Genomic DNA, 14,758 nt, shown 5'->3' with positions numbered 1-14,758 from the left:
ATGAAATGGTTTGTTTTTAAATTATGTTATATATTATTTCTGATTATATATATTGATAAAAGAATATGCTTGATGTTTGTATCATGTGAGATTAAATGTGGAAATTTATATATACTGAGTTATGGCTCATATAAACCACTAAATTTTTCAGGAATAAGATAGCAGTAAATTTTGACTGACATGGGTCATAGGAACTCCACGTGTTATCAGGTTCGGCGGCTGACGCATATTGGCAACCTTCTCCTCCTTATCATTTTGCATGTAGATAAATGTATAGTATATAGAGGGGTGAGAGGGTCCTACTACTTTACAGGATATTTTGAAATATGTATCGGATAAGTGTTTGCTTGAACTTATATAATATGAGTGTTCTATGAATTAGACACGTGTATTGATTGCTTTTATGTTAAGGAATTTATTTATTAAAAGAGTTGAGGTTTGACAATCTTGCCCTTAAATTCTGTAAGGTTCATTTTGGCCTGTAAATTCGGGTACCCGCGGGTACACAAACCCGAAAATTCCGGTACCCGAATCCTAAATCTCAAAAGTATCATACCCAATACATGTCCTGTATGTAAATTTGGCTACCCTAATACCCGATGCGGGTACTAGGGTAGCCGAATTTGCTGAGAAGATGAGGCCGATTTGCTGAGACTTACAATGCACTGATTTTTTCAGATCGCCATTTTCGAAATTTAAATAGCAGTGGTAATTAGTTTCAACTTTTATGTTTATGTACCTTTTTATGAATAGAATTGTGTAATAAATCAGTTAATGGAGCTTATTTTAAATTCATTTCTGATAAGCAAATGTTGAATATGGGACATATGCTGTCACAACTTGCATTCGACTTTGTTTATAATTTCTATTAGCTTTATCTTAAGTGAATTGTATTGTACAACTTCTATCAGAAATCAGTTCTTGAAATAGTATTTTGCTGTCTGCTTTTAGTTTTGCTCATCTCTGATGTTACCAGTTACCATCGTTGCGCCACAGGTTCAGGAGCACGACTATACTGGCACGCCTTATGTTCCTATCTTCGTGATGCTACCTGTGAGTTTCTAATCACCTCTTATATGTTACACCACTTTCATTAATTGACTTCTACTTAAATGTATGCAAGACTTCCATCTCTTCTTTTTTTTCGTTTACTTTTCTTTAATATTGAATTCAAGTAGTACACTGTTTAATTTCTGAAATAGTTGGGACTCATCAATATGGAGTGTGAGTTGGTTGATCCTGATAACTTGATAAACCAACTGAGAATCCTTAAATCGAGCAATGTTGACGGTGTTATGGTTGATTGCTGGTGGGGCATAGTTGAAGCCAGTGGCGGATCTAGGGGGGGCAGGAGGGGGCAGTCGCCCCCTCCGTGCGACTATTTTTCCCTTATCGGGATGTAAATTTACCATGTCCGCCCCCTCCGTTTGCCTCCGGCGTCGCCCCGAACAATAAAAAAAATAGCCATGTCCGCACTAAACCAAGCTAATACTATATATTCCGCCCCCTCCATTTCCGGATCCTGGATCCGCCACTGGTTGAAGCACATACCCCTCAGAAGTATAACTGGTCCGGCTATAGGAAGCTGTTTCAGATTGTACAAGATCTCGATCTCAAGCTGCAAGTGAGTGATTTATATAGCATAATGGCATTCTTTTAGGTTGCTTTGGTTTTTACTGAGTATTTGTTCACATAGGTGGTTATGTCTTTTCATGAATGTGGAAGCAATGTTGGCGATGATGTTCATATTCCGCTTCCAAAATGGATCATGGAAATTGGTAGTAAAAATCCAGACATTTTCTTCACGGATAGAGAGGGAAGACGCAACCATGAATGCCTCACTTGGGGAATTGACAAACAACGGGTTTTGGAAGGTAGAAATGCTCTTGAGGTAAGAAATTCATTTAGCAGCTAAACCCTATTGACATATTTGTATGCTCTTATTGTGACATTTGGCTTAACTATGCAATATGTTAGTCCATTACGCTAATTCCTTTTTCTAGAACGATGTTCTCTCATAGTTAAAGTTGTTCTTAAGTTCACAAGCCACTGATATTTTTCTTACTCTTGCACTTGTGGATTAGCTGTCTGAATATGAAATTAATATGTATACTTATTTTTTGGAACTATTAACTTGTAAATGATTACAATTTGTAGGTTTATTTTGATTATATGAGAAGCTTCCGAGTAGAGTTCTATGAGTTCTTTGAGGATGGATTTATCTCTGAAATTGAAATAGGGCTTGAACCATGGCTGGGAATATCCTGATATTGGTGAATTTCAGGTAGTTACTGTGTCGTTGATCCGTTATATTTAGCATATTACTGTAATGCAGTTAGTGAAATGGAATAATCTTCTTTCTCCTAGTGCTATGATAAATACTTGATGGAGAGTTTAGTAAAGGCAGCAGAGGCAAGGGGACACTTGATTTGGGGTAGAGCACCTAATAATGCAGGTTCATGTAACTCCAAACCACAAGATACACGATTCTTTTGTGATGGAGGTGAATACAATAGTCTCTATGGTCAGTTCTTTCTAAAATGGTATTCCGGAGTCTTGGTTGACCGTGCTGATCGAGTTCTAGCCATGGCAAATATTGCCTTTGAAGAGAACGCCTATTGCAGTGAAGGTCAGTGAACTATTTCTTTACGATCTCTGATATGAACATCACAATTATTCACTGCTGTTTTTGTTGGTTATCAGCTCTCAGGCATCCACTGGTGGTACAAAACTGCCAGTCATGCTGCAGAGTTAACTGCAGGTTTCTACAATCCTGCCAATCGCGATGGATATGCTACTATAGCATCAGTACTGAAAAAGCACGAGGCTACTCTTAATTTTACATGTGTTGAGCTAAGAACATTGGATCAACACGAAGATTTTCCAGAGGCATTAGCAGATCCAGAAGGACTGGTGTGGCAGGTTAGCATCAGAAATTGAACTTTGGTCTGTGCAGCTATGTATATGTCTGTGTTCGAGAAATGAATTATGTATAAACATTTTAGGTGCTAAATGCTGCTTGGGATGCCGACATACCAGTTGCAAGTGAAAATGCTCTTCCATGCTATGACAAAGAAGGCTACAACAAAATACTGGACATTGCAAAACCTTTCGGGGACTTAGATGGAAGACATTTATCTGCATTTACCTACCTCAGGCTAACCCCACAGTTGTTGGAGGAACAAAATTTCATGGAGTTCGAGAGATTTGTCAAAAGAGTGCATGGTAATTAAGTCCCTCTACATATAATGTTGCGAACGGCATTTTTTCACTCATCCAAATCTCCCATCCCCGTATTTTGTGATATTTGCAGGGGAATTTGTTGAAAACGTGCAACCTCATCATGAAGAGGAGACGGAAGAGGCAGTAACTCTTGATTAGTAAGTCACTCGTTCCACATTCTAAATGAATAGAGATGATCATATCAGAATATCACGAGCTGTTGAAAGGCAGGAGCAGAATGCAAGGAAAATGGTTGTAGCTGATATTTTATGCAATCTCTTTGAGGTAGTAGGCTAGTGATATTATAACTGTTGTTAGTATAGTAAATTAAGCAGTATAGATATCGTTACTAGCTAGACATGCCCACCGGTTCCGGTTCCGGCGGTTAACCGCCGAACCGGAACCGGCGGTTCCGGAACCGGAACCGGAACCGGCGCAATATTCCCGAACCGGAACCGGCGCAATTCGGTTCGCGGTCCGGTTCAGGTTCAAGATATTTCGAACCGGAACCGTCACCGAACCGGCGGTTCGGGACGGTTCGGAACCGGCGGTTAACCGTGGAACCGCCGGTTCCGGCGCTGAAATCGAGGCAGGGGGATGAGGGCCGGTGGTGATCTTCAAAAACGGTCGAAACCGCCGGTTTTTCGGCGGTTAACCGCCGGTTTAGTGACTTTCGAGGCGGCGCGGAGCACGAGGCGACAATGGAGCAGCTTTTGCAGACGGTTCGTTGACCGAACCGGCGGTTTTATTTCGGAAACCGGCGGTTTTGGCCCGGAAACCGGCGGTTCCGCCGGTTCCGGCGGTTTTCCGCCAAAACCGCCGGTTTTGTGAAAATTCAAATTTTTTTTTTTTTTTTAAATTTCAAATTCGAATTCTTCCATTTTCCCCCTCATTTTTTTCTATAAATACCCCCCTCTATCCTCATTTACATTCACCCCACTCTTGCGTTAATAAGAGTTTCTCTCTTCAATCTCTCAATTCTCTCTCTTTGTCTCCAATTTCTCATTTGTGCTATTGTGCTTCCATTTAATTACGCAATTGCTACTCTTATTACGCATTGTTATACACTTATACAGTTATACTTGTTCCCGTAGTTCTATAAGTTGTCTTTCTTTCTCAATTACTAAAACAAAAAAAAATATATTATTCCATATTTCTACATTTCTACATACCATTCCAATATGTCTTCATCCCGAGAAGGTCGTGTTGATAAGGGAAAGGGAAAGGCCAAGAGGCCATCTCGGAGATCCGTTATTGATGAAATTTCTCAAATGAACATGGATGAGTGGCAGGTTAATATTTATTATCTACTAATTTCATTAATTTTGAATTACATTTCATTATTGTTCATAATTTTATTTTGTATTTACAATACAAATATTATTTTGTAGGCTCGAGAAGAGCAAGATGTGGCACATGCTATTGCTCTCTCTCGCCCTCAATACCAAGGCGATGCTTATGTTGGTACCGGTAGTGGTGCTCCCGGTCGCGGTGCCTATTCCCAACAAAGTCCAACCCCCGTGAATGTTGATGAAGACGATGATGATGATGATGATGACGACGAGGAGGAGGGGGAGGAGGTAGAAGAGGTTCAAGAAATGCCACCCCCCACCACCACCAAGGAGTCGGCGTGGTCGTGGTGGTCGTGGACGTGGACAACCTCCTCAACCTCCTAGACCAGCTGAAAGGTCTTTAACCTCAAACATCTTCGTGAAACATTTCAAGAGGGTACAAGATAGTAACGATCCAAACACTTATAATGTGTATTGCAACTATTGCGAAAACGTATACACATTCCGAAAGGGTGGAGGGTACGGTACATTTACCCGTCACCTGGAGAAAGCGCATCCGGTCGAGTTTGGTATCGCTCCAACCCAAACTCAACTCAACTTTCAACATGGAGTCGGAAGTGGGACGACGGGTTCATCCCAAACATCAGGTATGTGTAGCAATACTCTTTTGAAATATGATCACAAAAATGCTCTTAATGTGATGTCTAGATTTGCCGTTATGAAACATTTTCCATTCAATGCTTTTGATAACGATGCTTTTGAGTCGAGTATGCGGCAAGTATATAATGCCGCTGCAAGAAAATTGAGTCGAACTTCAATGACGCGAGCCGTTGTTCGACAATGCATGGAAAAGAAGGCGCAATTAGGTACGTTTATTATTAACTTAGGGCATAAAGTTTCTATTTGTTCTGATGTGTGGACTGATTGTTTTTGTAAAAATTCGTATATGGGCATCACGGTGCATTTCGTTGATCACAGTTGGACTTTAAACAAACGTTTGATTGCATTTCGGGAATTTCCCGCACCACACACTGCACAAGCAATTGCTCAATTGATCATTCAAGTTTTGAATGAATTTCAATTGATCAATAAAATTTTTTCTATTGGTTTTGACAATGCTAGCGCTAACACTGCTAGCATAGATGATTTAATCATTGCATGTTCTCCTGTTATTGATGGTAAATATTTCCATGTGCGATGTATTGCCCATATTTTGAATTTGTGTGTTCAAGATGCCATCGATTTGTGGCAAAAGTATGTTGATCCTATTAGAACTGCTGTGAAGTTGATTTTCGCCGTTCCCGCTTCCACCGTCGCCGTTGAACAAGCTTTTAGTGTCGGCGGTTGTGTCCTAGACGACAAAAGGAGCAATCTCTCCGCCAAGAACATGGAAGCCACTATGTTACTTGACGATTGGGCAAAGGCGGACATGAGAGCACAAGAGCCGGATTTCGACTTCCGTGTAGAGAGTGATGGTGAAGAATTTTCTTCCGATGGCGATGACGAGGTCAGAAGCGATAGCACTCAACATTAGCAATGAGTCGACGGGGGCGGTGAACGGCGAGCACTGCCGACCAAAAAGGTAAGCAAGGTAAGAGAACTACGTGGGCTTTGATTCCTCAATAAAATTGTGGATACGTAGGCACCTCAACTTAAATTTGAAAAGTTTAACTTCGAAAGTTTAAGTTGAGCTCAAGCCCTTTTCAATTTTTTTTTCCCCCTATTTCATAGATCATTCAGGATGCGGCTATGTTGTACTTGAAGATCATTAAAATATATTCCCCATTTGATAAATATCAAATGCGGAATATATTTTAATGATCTTCAAGTACAACTTAGCCGCATCCTGAATGATCTATGAAATCTTACCTTGGAATCAACCTTTTTTTCTTGCAAAATGTTGCCCATTTTCTAAGCAAACACATATCAGCACGCTATATACACATTGCTGCATTTCTAATAGGGGCAATTTGATCTTCCAAAGCAATCAATGCATCTCGAACACACATAGTCAGAACATTATTCAAGCATCTAGCATGGAAAAAATCAGAACAAACTATCTATTAGTACTAATTTTTTCCATGCTAGATGCTTGAATAATATTCTGACTATGTGTGTTCGAGATGCATTGATTGCTTTGGAAGATCAAATTGCCCCTATTAGAAATGTAGCAATGTGTATATAGCGTGTTGATATGTGTTTGCTTAGAAAATGGGCAACATTTTGCAAGAAAAAAAGGTTGATCCCAAGGTAAGAGAACTACGTGGGCTTTGATTCCTCAATAAAATTGTGGATACGTAGGCAACTCAACTTAAATTTGAAAAGTTTAACTTTGAAAGTTTAAGTTGATCTCAAGCCCTTTTCAATTTTTCCTTTTTCCCCCCCATTTCATTTTTTTTTTAAATTTACCTTCCGAGTCCGACGAGGCGACGAGCCGACGCCCGACGACACTTGTAAATTATATTACATTGTTGTATGTTGTTGTATTGTATACTTATGTATTGTAAATTGTAATGTATCGTTGTCCGTTACAACTCAAAATCAATAAAATTTATTTCATTTTCTCCTTATTCGTCTTATTTGTGCTTGAATTATGCATTGTCTTGTTCCGATTTGTTGTATAAAGCCAAATTTCAAATTTAAAAAAAAAAAAAAAAAAAAAATAATTGAACCGGCGAAACCGCCGGTTCAAAAACCGGAACCGCCAAAACCGCCGGAAAACCGGCGGTTCCGAACCGGAACCGGAACCGCCCGGTTTTCGAACCGGAACCGGAACCGTGAAATAGCCTCACGGTCCGGTTCCGGTTCCGCTTCCGCCAAAACCGGAACCGGCGGTTCCGAACCGGAACCGCCGGTTTTCGAACCGTGGGCATCTCTAATGGGATTGTCTTATGTATAATGTATGTATGTAAACGTGTAATCATTTTACATTATTTATATTTTCAAGATATTTTTAAATTTATGGTATTTTTAAATTTTAAATCAAATTCACCCCTAATCTCAATTATTCCCAAAACTAGTCGTGCTCAATGAAATTTGTTAGTGGTTAACTAATTGATAGGATTTGTTTATCTGATACTCTAGTTTTAAAAATAATGAAATATAGTAGTAGTATCATTTATTAATGAGTAAACTACTATTTTAGTCCTAAACATATGGTCGAAATACGATTTTTGTCTAAAACATTCACTTATTGAAAATTGACTCCTAAACATACGAAAATGCTGTCGGTTTGGTCCTAAACATAAGGTTCCGTCAATTTCTGACGGTCAACCGTGAATTAGCAAAATTTTGACTAGATTAGTGAGTAATTAATTAAAATAAAGTAAAAAAAAAATCTAAAATAGAATTTCTCACCTCTCTCATCCTCTCTCGCCGGCGACACCCAATTCATTACTCTCCCTCATCAATTCTAAAGGGGTACCTCTCCTGCAAAATCGACTCCTCCATCTCCACATCTGATTCCCATTCCCACCCCATCAAAATCCAAGAATTCACATACAAAGACCTCCAATTAGTCACCGCCAACTACTCCGACTCCAAGCTCCTCGGCCGAGGACGCCACGGCCGAGTCTACAAGGCCGTACTCCGCTCCGGCCGCCTTGTCGCTGTCAAGAAGCCCTCCGCCAACAACCTCGACAATGAGACCGACATCCTCTCCTCCCTCTACAATCCCTCCCTTGTCAACCTCCTTGGCTTCTCCACCAACTCCCACGGTCGCCACCTCCTCGTCGAATTCATGAGCAACGGAATTCATGAGCACGACTAGTTTTCGTAGTTTAGGACCAAACCAACAACGTTTTCGTATGTTTAGGAGTCGGTTTTCAAAAAGTGAATGTTTTGGACCAAAATCATATTTCGACCATATGTTTAGGACTAAAATAGTAATTTAGTCTTTATTAATTTCTAATATGTGTTCCACTAGTAATTGTCCTTAGTTAATTTTGTGTAGTACTACTTGAGTTTAATTTTGCACTTATTATTTAGAATGAAACAATTAGAGGTTATAATTAATATTTAAAATTTTGATCATAGTTGATTAGTAAGATTTATTATTCTATAATCCGAGTATACCACAGAATCATAAAAAAATCATTTTCCTTTTTATTCGTTTTTGTCGCCGGAAAACTCAGGTAATGATCCCTTGCACGAACTGCGTGCGTTATTACACATACATGAAAATTACCCACTGAATACAAATCACTTTGATCAAAGAATGAATCATCATTCGATTTTTCTCAAATGCATTTTCTGCAACAATTTACACCAACTGAATCCAAAAGCTATGAAGAATCACTGGGAATGCTCGAATTCTGACCTTCCTCCATGTCTTTGAACGTTCCGTAAGAAGGTGAGTGTGCGCGGGGAATATCCAGAGCAACGGCCCTCTCCAAGGCCGCCCTGTACTCGTCCCTATGTTCTTTGGCAAGCGACACCTGCCGTTCCATCCTCTGCGCTGCTGGAATGCTCATCACACGCTCCTTTTCCATCATACACTGCACTAAGAGAAGTCAAAATCATTGGATCGGAGAAGCAATCACTATCTTCTTCGCCTTAACTGCGACACAAAACACAACACAACACAACCTTTGCCAAAATTTGTAATTGTCACCGACTTTTACAAAGTTGCATTTATAGCATCACTAGTTACATTTTCAACAATTTAAACTAGTATGGAAATTACAAATGACAACTTACGTCGAGCGCTTTTTCTGATTCCTGTAGAATCCAAATGATAGCATGATCTGATGTTATGTTGCAGGAGAGAACCATGTGCTCAAACCGCCCATCCACAGGCACTGCTGTTCTTACGAGGGGAGTGATTCTTTTACATCTGCTCATAGGATGAACAAATCATGAAATTCAATTACTCCCTATATTTCCATTATGTCACCTAGGACAACGTACATATTTCTAGTTGCACGAACAAATTTTGAGGAAGATATGTATCAAAGGGTGGCAAAAGCATCTGCTTTCGTGTTGTTTTACACGGATATAGAGTTCATTTTTCTTGGTCTTCCCATTCCTTAAATACAAATTTTAAAGAAGGAAAAAGTAGATTTTATGCATGTTGAGACAAACCTGAAGGGTTTTCTCACAATTATGTGATAGAGACGACCGGGTGCGTACAGTCTCCTCGGGTCCTGCAGCATCTTCTCCTCGACTGTGCACGTATCTTTCAAACACGTTATGCACAACAAGCATGGGAAACTACCAAAGAGAACATCAATTTGTGTGATTAAATAAAAATCCTATTTTTGTGCAATCTGAAATTATCTTATTACTCCTGTAGCAGTAATTAAAACCAAGATCACGTATGGATAAGTTATTCTCCTATGGAGCGTCTACGATATAGATTACATCGACAGTGCGTGTGATTGAGTATTTAAAGGATAGATGATCAAACAAGATCAAAATTATCGAATATGTCAAAAATATGCAGTGAACACCCTCTTCGAGGAGCCTAATGGTTTTTTTTATTATCAAACTCCATTATCAGTAGTTTCCAATTTAGAAATACAGATAAGGTAACTGGAAAACACCACACAAACCTTACAGCAGTTTGGAGTTCAGATTAAAACTACAAAATATTTTGAATTTTCAAGCATGAACACTTTAACTATTGCAAATTGGTACACAATGACAGTCGTTCCATCAAACCCTAACAGTGCTGCAATGGACTGAGGCTGCTGACTGCTGGGTGGCAGCCATGACCAGACTCCATGACCTCCAATTTTTACCAAGACCAGTTTCAATCTCTTGCATTGTTTGAGCTAAAATTACAATCTTTAATGAATTCTAGCACCCTATATTCCTGTTACCTAATGCAGTTTTCACAATTAACCCTTTTAAATATGAGGATGCTAGAAATTCAATAAATCATCTTGACTATGGGTGACATGCATAACAATTGGTTGTTTCCTCTATTGCATCAAAACTGCGAACGAAGAAGAAACCAAAAGGAGGGATTTTAAGATACAAGTAGTGTCGAAAAGATTTTTCTGACATGTACCATTAAAATAAAGTGTTTGATTAATACAAACAATACTTTTGTGGAATCTGAAATTACCTTAATAAGTAGCAGTATTCAAAACTAAAATCACGTATGGATAAGTTATTCTCCTATGTGGTGGTGTCTACCATATAGATTACATCGACAATGCACGTGATTTAGTATTTGAATGATAGATGATCAAACAAGCTCAACATTATTCAATCGGTCAAAAGTATGCAGTGAGCACCCTCTTCGAGGAGCCTAATGACAGTTTTTTTTTTATCAAACATCAATATCAGTAGTTTCCAATATAGAAATACGAATACAGTAAATTGCAAAACACTATACAAATCTTACTAGAGTATGGGATTCATATTAGAACTTAAAATTTTGCAATTTCAAGCATGAGCTTTTAATCATCGCACATCGGTACAAAAGACAGTGCCATCAAAGCCTAACACAACTGCTACTGCATCGACTGAGGCCGCTGACTGCTGGTTGCAGACATGACCACACTCCATGACCTCCAATTTTTACTAGGACTAGTTTCAGTGACTAGCATTGTTTGAGCTAAAATTGCAAATTGAATTTATTTTAGCCCCATCAATTCCTAATTACCTAAAATTACCTATAGAGTTCGCGTGCCAAATTGCAAATAACATAATGCAGTTTTTACGATGAAACCTTTTGAACATGGGGATGCTAAAGGATTCAATAAATCATCTTGACCATGGTTGACATGCATAAGAATTGGTTTCCTCTATTGCATTAAAACGTTGAACAAAGAAGAAACCAATAGAAGGAATTTTAAGATAAAAGTGTAAAACCTATGGTTTTGTGATTTAAAAAGTTATACTAGTAGTATTAAAGATATAGATATTGTCTAGAAAATCAAATCAATTAAATATCACCACCTCATACAGTAAACCACATCTTGAGAAAGATAAACAAAAACAGAAAAAAATAAATCAATGCTAAAATCAGGCAAGAACTGAGATATTTTACCAAAAAAGTGATTTGTATACATGTTGCAGCGCAACTGTTGTCCGTGGAAGGAAATCATCCTGAACAAGAAGGTGAAATTGGATTCATATTATTGTACAAAAATGTGCAGGCAGAGTATGCTAAGCAACTAGAGGAGGAGTATATAAGCCATAGTTAGGCCATTCATATCACCTCGATGGAGTAAGGGGATGTATAATCCTATAATCTCTTATAGTATAATCTCTTATAGTATAAAAAAAATGCACTTAAAATAAACTTACAAGTCATCCCATTCCGTAATCTTTTAGTTTGTGGGTAAGCAGAAATTTAACAAGGCACCTAAGCTCAATCACCTAATTATAGTTCCTAAAGGCCCCCGGCTATAGTTCATCTAAACTCAATCACTTAATTATATCCATGTGCTCATGTTGATTAACACATTATGATTGTGACCTTAATGAAGCAATACAACGAAGTTAAATAACAGGGAGTATGTAAAATTCGTTACCTGCAGCACAACTGAATTAATGACGTCTGCATATCTAACCGCTAAGTTCAGAGAGATACACCTTGCAGGAGCAATAGCAAAGCACCTAATCCTCTTCCTCTCAATATAACCCAATTTATCCCTATTCTTAACTGCCAACATTGTCAGCAACGTCACGACCCCTGCTCCCAGCGAATGCCCAGCAAACGTCAAACTATAATCCGGATACTTCTTAACTAGCTCCCTCAACGCCTCACACTCCTCCTCCAAAACATACTGAGCCGCCTTCAACAGCCCGTTGTGCACATACCCCCCATCAAATGTCGTCTGCCCCAGCTTGTTATCCAGTAACATCAGAATATCAGTCTCCTTCCCCATATTAAGACCCCTGATCGCCAAAACTACATCCTCGTTGTCATGATCGAGGTAGATCATGTAGGGCGACACTTTCCCCTCAGTGTCCGCGTAGTCTTTCTTCATCAACATCCAGTCGGGGTTCATCCCATACCCTCCATGAGGAGCCCACATGGGGTTCCTGAGATCATCCTCATAGACAGATAGAATGTATTTACAAAGCCGAGGGACGGGCTCGAATTCGCTGGCCGTTGCCAGCCCCCAATTCTCACTTTCCTTGCCAGCAGTGTAGAGGAATTTCTTCCACACCCAACGAATGCAGGCTAAACAGGACACACATTCAACTAGAGGTACACAGCAGGCAACAGACATTGACGCCTATGACTCCAACCACACCAACACAAATTTCTTCACATCGAAAAACTAAGAAAATTGCATAGGATGAACAAATGGAGTGTATTATCCCTTAGGGAAGGGAGATAGCATCTGTAAGACAAAATCCAAAAAAGGGGCAATATTCTAATCTGTGTACTATACTAAACAACACTGCAACAAAATGGAATCAAGCAAACAGTACGGATCAAAACCCAACTCTAACAAATCAACATTCAAGAAGCACAACGGTCGAAAAAAAGTAGACAACGTCCAAACTCAACCAAAGCTACTTGAAATAGTAAAATTTTGATTTTCAGATCAAGCTGCTACCAAAAATATCCAGCAACAAAGCGTAGATACAAGCAATTACGCTTTAGAAAAAACTAGAACTTTGTGGTAAAGAGCAAGTCTTTTAGCATTTCAAAACAAAATCAAGAAACTTAGCTGGGTAAAAATCTAATAGAAAAAAGAAACTAACTTCCGCAAAAACAAGAGTTAATTTTCAAGAGGGCCACATAATAACTAAAAACAAAAATAAAAAGATAAAATGGCAAGGATAAAAAATCTTTGAAAGACGTAGCATACCTGCTGGCTGCTACCTCCAAGCTTTTAAGTCAATGCCATAGTTGAACCATGGGTCTCTTTCGAGTTTCGAGTTCTTTTATTTTTTTAATTATTTTTTTGTTTCTCGAATCTCCTGCTTAATTATGCGTTGTGCCTTCTAAGATTCCTGTTTATATGAGTACAGTATATCTTTTTATTTTTAATTTTTTCGTATTTTTTCTTTATATTGAAAATTAAGAAGCACGCAGCCCACGTGCTTAAGCGAGGTGCAATAATTTCGAACCACCTACATATTCATTCATTACATTTAAAATTTAAAACTGCATTTTGAGATGTGTCATAATTGTTTTTTTAGTTCTAAGATGTATAATTATTGCATATATAATCGTGTAAATATAATTTTTATAAATTCTTTGTTTCGTACTCCATTTGACAATGTTAACGTGCCTGTGGAATTATGAACTTATATTTATTATTTAAACCTAACTAGCTAATAGACATAATAATGACTCCTTGAAGAATAATTTTTAATTAAATTAATAATTGAACTAATAATAATAAGATAGTACAGTACAAACATAAAATTTAATCCATATTTTTAAAAATTATAGTACTTTATTACTAAGAACATAACAATAACAACAATAATAAATTATAATTATTATACTGTAGGTATTATTGCTATAATAACTTAGAATGTTAATAATTAATATTAGCATTAGTATTTTAATAAAATAATAGTATTAAAACTTAAATATGAAATAATATAAAAATAATGAAAAATACGTGAGAAAAGTTAGGGACAAGAATGCTGGAAAATTGTACAGATTTCTTTATTTTCAATATTTTTATTACTTTTCTTGTCAGATAAAAAAAATTAAACAAATAAAACATAAACTTATTTAGAATCTAGTTATTTTTTCGGATTAGAATCTTGACAGACAAACAAATTTTTGTTGATTCATTTTTAAGATCAAATCTTGACAAACAGACAAACTCTTCGGCCATGTTTGGTTGTCAGGATTCTGTCTGGGAAAGTAATCTGATTCCTTAAATTTTAAATTCCTGTGTTTGTTTCCGTTTTTAATCAAACTGGGAAAGTAATCAAAATCCTGAAACAAGGAAAGTTAGTGCAACTTTCCAGGATTCTGAATCCTAACTTTTCTTAGGTATTCTTTTTCCCAGTTTTAGGATTCTTACATATTTAATGTAATATAGTACAGTTTTATTATTATTATTATTATTATTATTATTATTATTATTATTATCACCATCATCATCGTCATTATTATTGTTATTATATATTACAATGTTTTAAAAATAATTTAAAAGTATAAACCATACTTAATTTCAGGATAATAAATAACTATAATTCAAATTATCATAATTATAACTATATTATTAATATTTAATTTTATTTTTATTATCATAATAATAATTTATTAAATAATTAAATATAATTATAATTAAATAATAATATAATAA

General features: G+C 37.4%; 2 protein-coding genes across 4 annotated transcripts; one reads left to right on the top strand and one right to left on the bottom strand.

Moving 5' to 3' along the window:
* The first annotated feature begins 563 nt into the window (after positions 1 to 563).
* On the top strand, positions 564 to 4,672 carry LOC121800712 (beta-amylase 2, chloroplastic-like). Its single transcript, XM_042200223.1, is given in 13 exon segments — positions 564 to 570; positions 977 to 1,053; positions 1,203 to 1,309; positions 1,492 to 1,624; positions 1,697 to 1,891; positions 2,158 to 2,243; positions 2,245 to 2,284; positions 2,368 to 2,607; positions 2,609 to 2,629; positions 2,704 to 2,922; positions 3,006 to 3,225; positions 3,314 to 3,380; positions 4,614 to 4,672. Coding segments are annotated over 13 exon segments (1,413 nt in total). The 3' UTR covers positions 4,615 to 4,672.
* Positions 4,673 to 8,598: 3,926 nt separating this feature from the next.
* On the bottom strand, positions 8,599 to 13,408 carry LOC121798778. 3 transcript variants are annotated; one of them, XM_042197954.1, is made up of 6 exons: positions 13,295 to 13,408; positions 12,002 to 12,820; positions 11,515 to 11,573; positions 9,597 to 9,725; positions 9,213 to 9,348; positions 8,599 to 9,010 (listed from the first exon to the last, which is right to left on the bottom strand). In XM_042197954.1, exons 2-6 carry the CDS (start codon positions 12,704 to 12,706, stop codon positions 8,798 to 8,800), a joined length of 1,242 nt encoding a protein of 413 aa, XP_042053888.1. In that variant the 5' UTR covers positions 12,707 to 12,820; positions 13,295 to 13,408; the 3' UTR covers positions 8,599 to 8,797. The 3 variants fall into 3 exon arrangements, with proteins under 3 accessions (XP_042053888.1, XP_042053889.1, XP_042053890.1); XM_042197955.1 differs by having other exon boundaries at positions 12,002 to 12,657; positions 13,295 to 13,407; XM_042197956.1 differs by lacking the exon at positions 13,295 to 13,408 and having other exon boundaries at positions 8,870 to 9,015; positions 12,002 to 13,285.
* Between the last annotated feature and the right edge of the window lie 1,350 nt (positions 13,409 to 14,758).

This window comes from Salvia splendens, chromosome 4 (assembly GCF_004379255.2).
Source record: "Salvia splendens isolate huo1 chromosome 4, SspV2, whole genome shotgun sequence".
NCBI lineage: Eukaryota > Viridiplantae > Streptophyta > Magnoliopsida > Lamiales > Lamiaceae > Salvia > Salvia splendens.
Note: the sequence above shows the minus strand (reverse complement) of the source record. Positions and strands in the feature narration are given on the sequence as shown.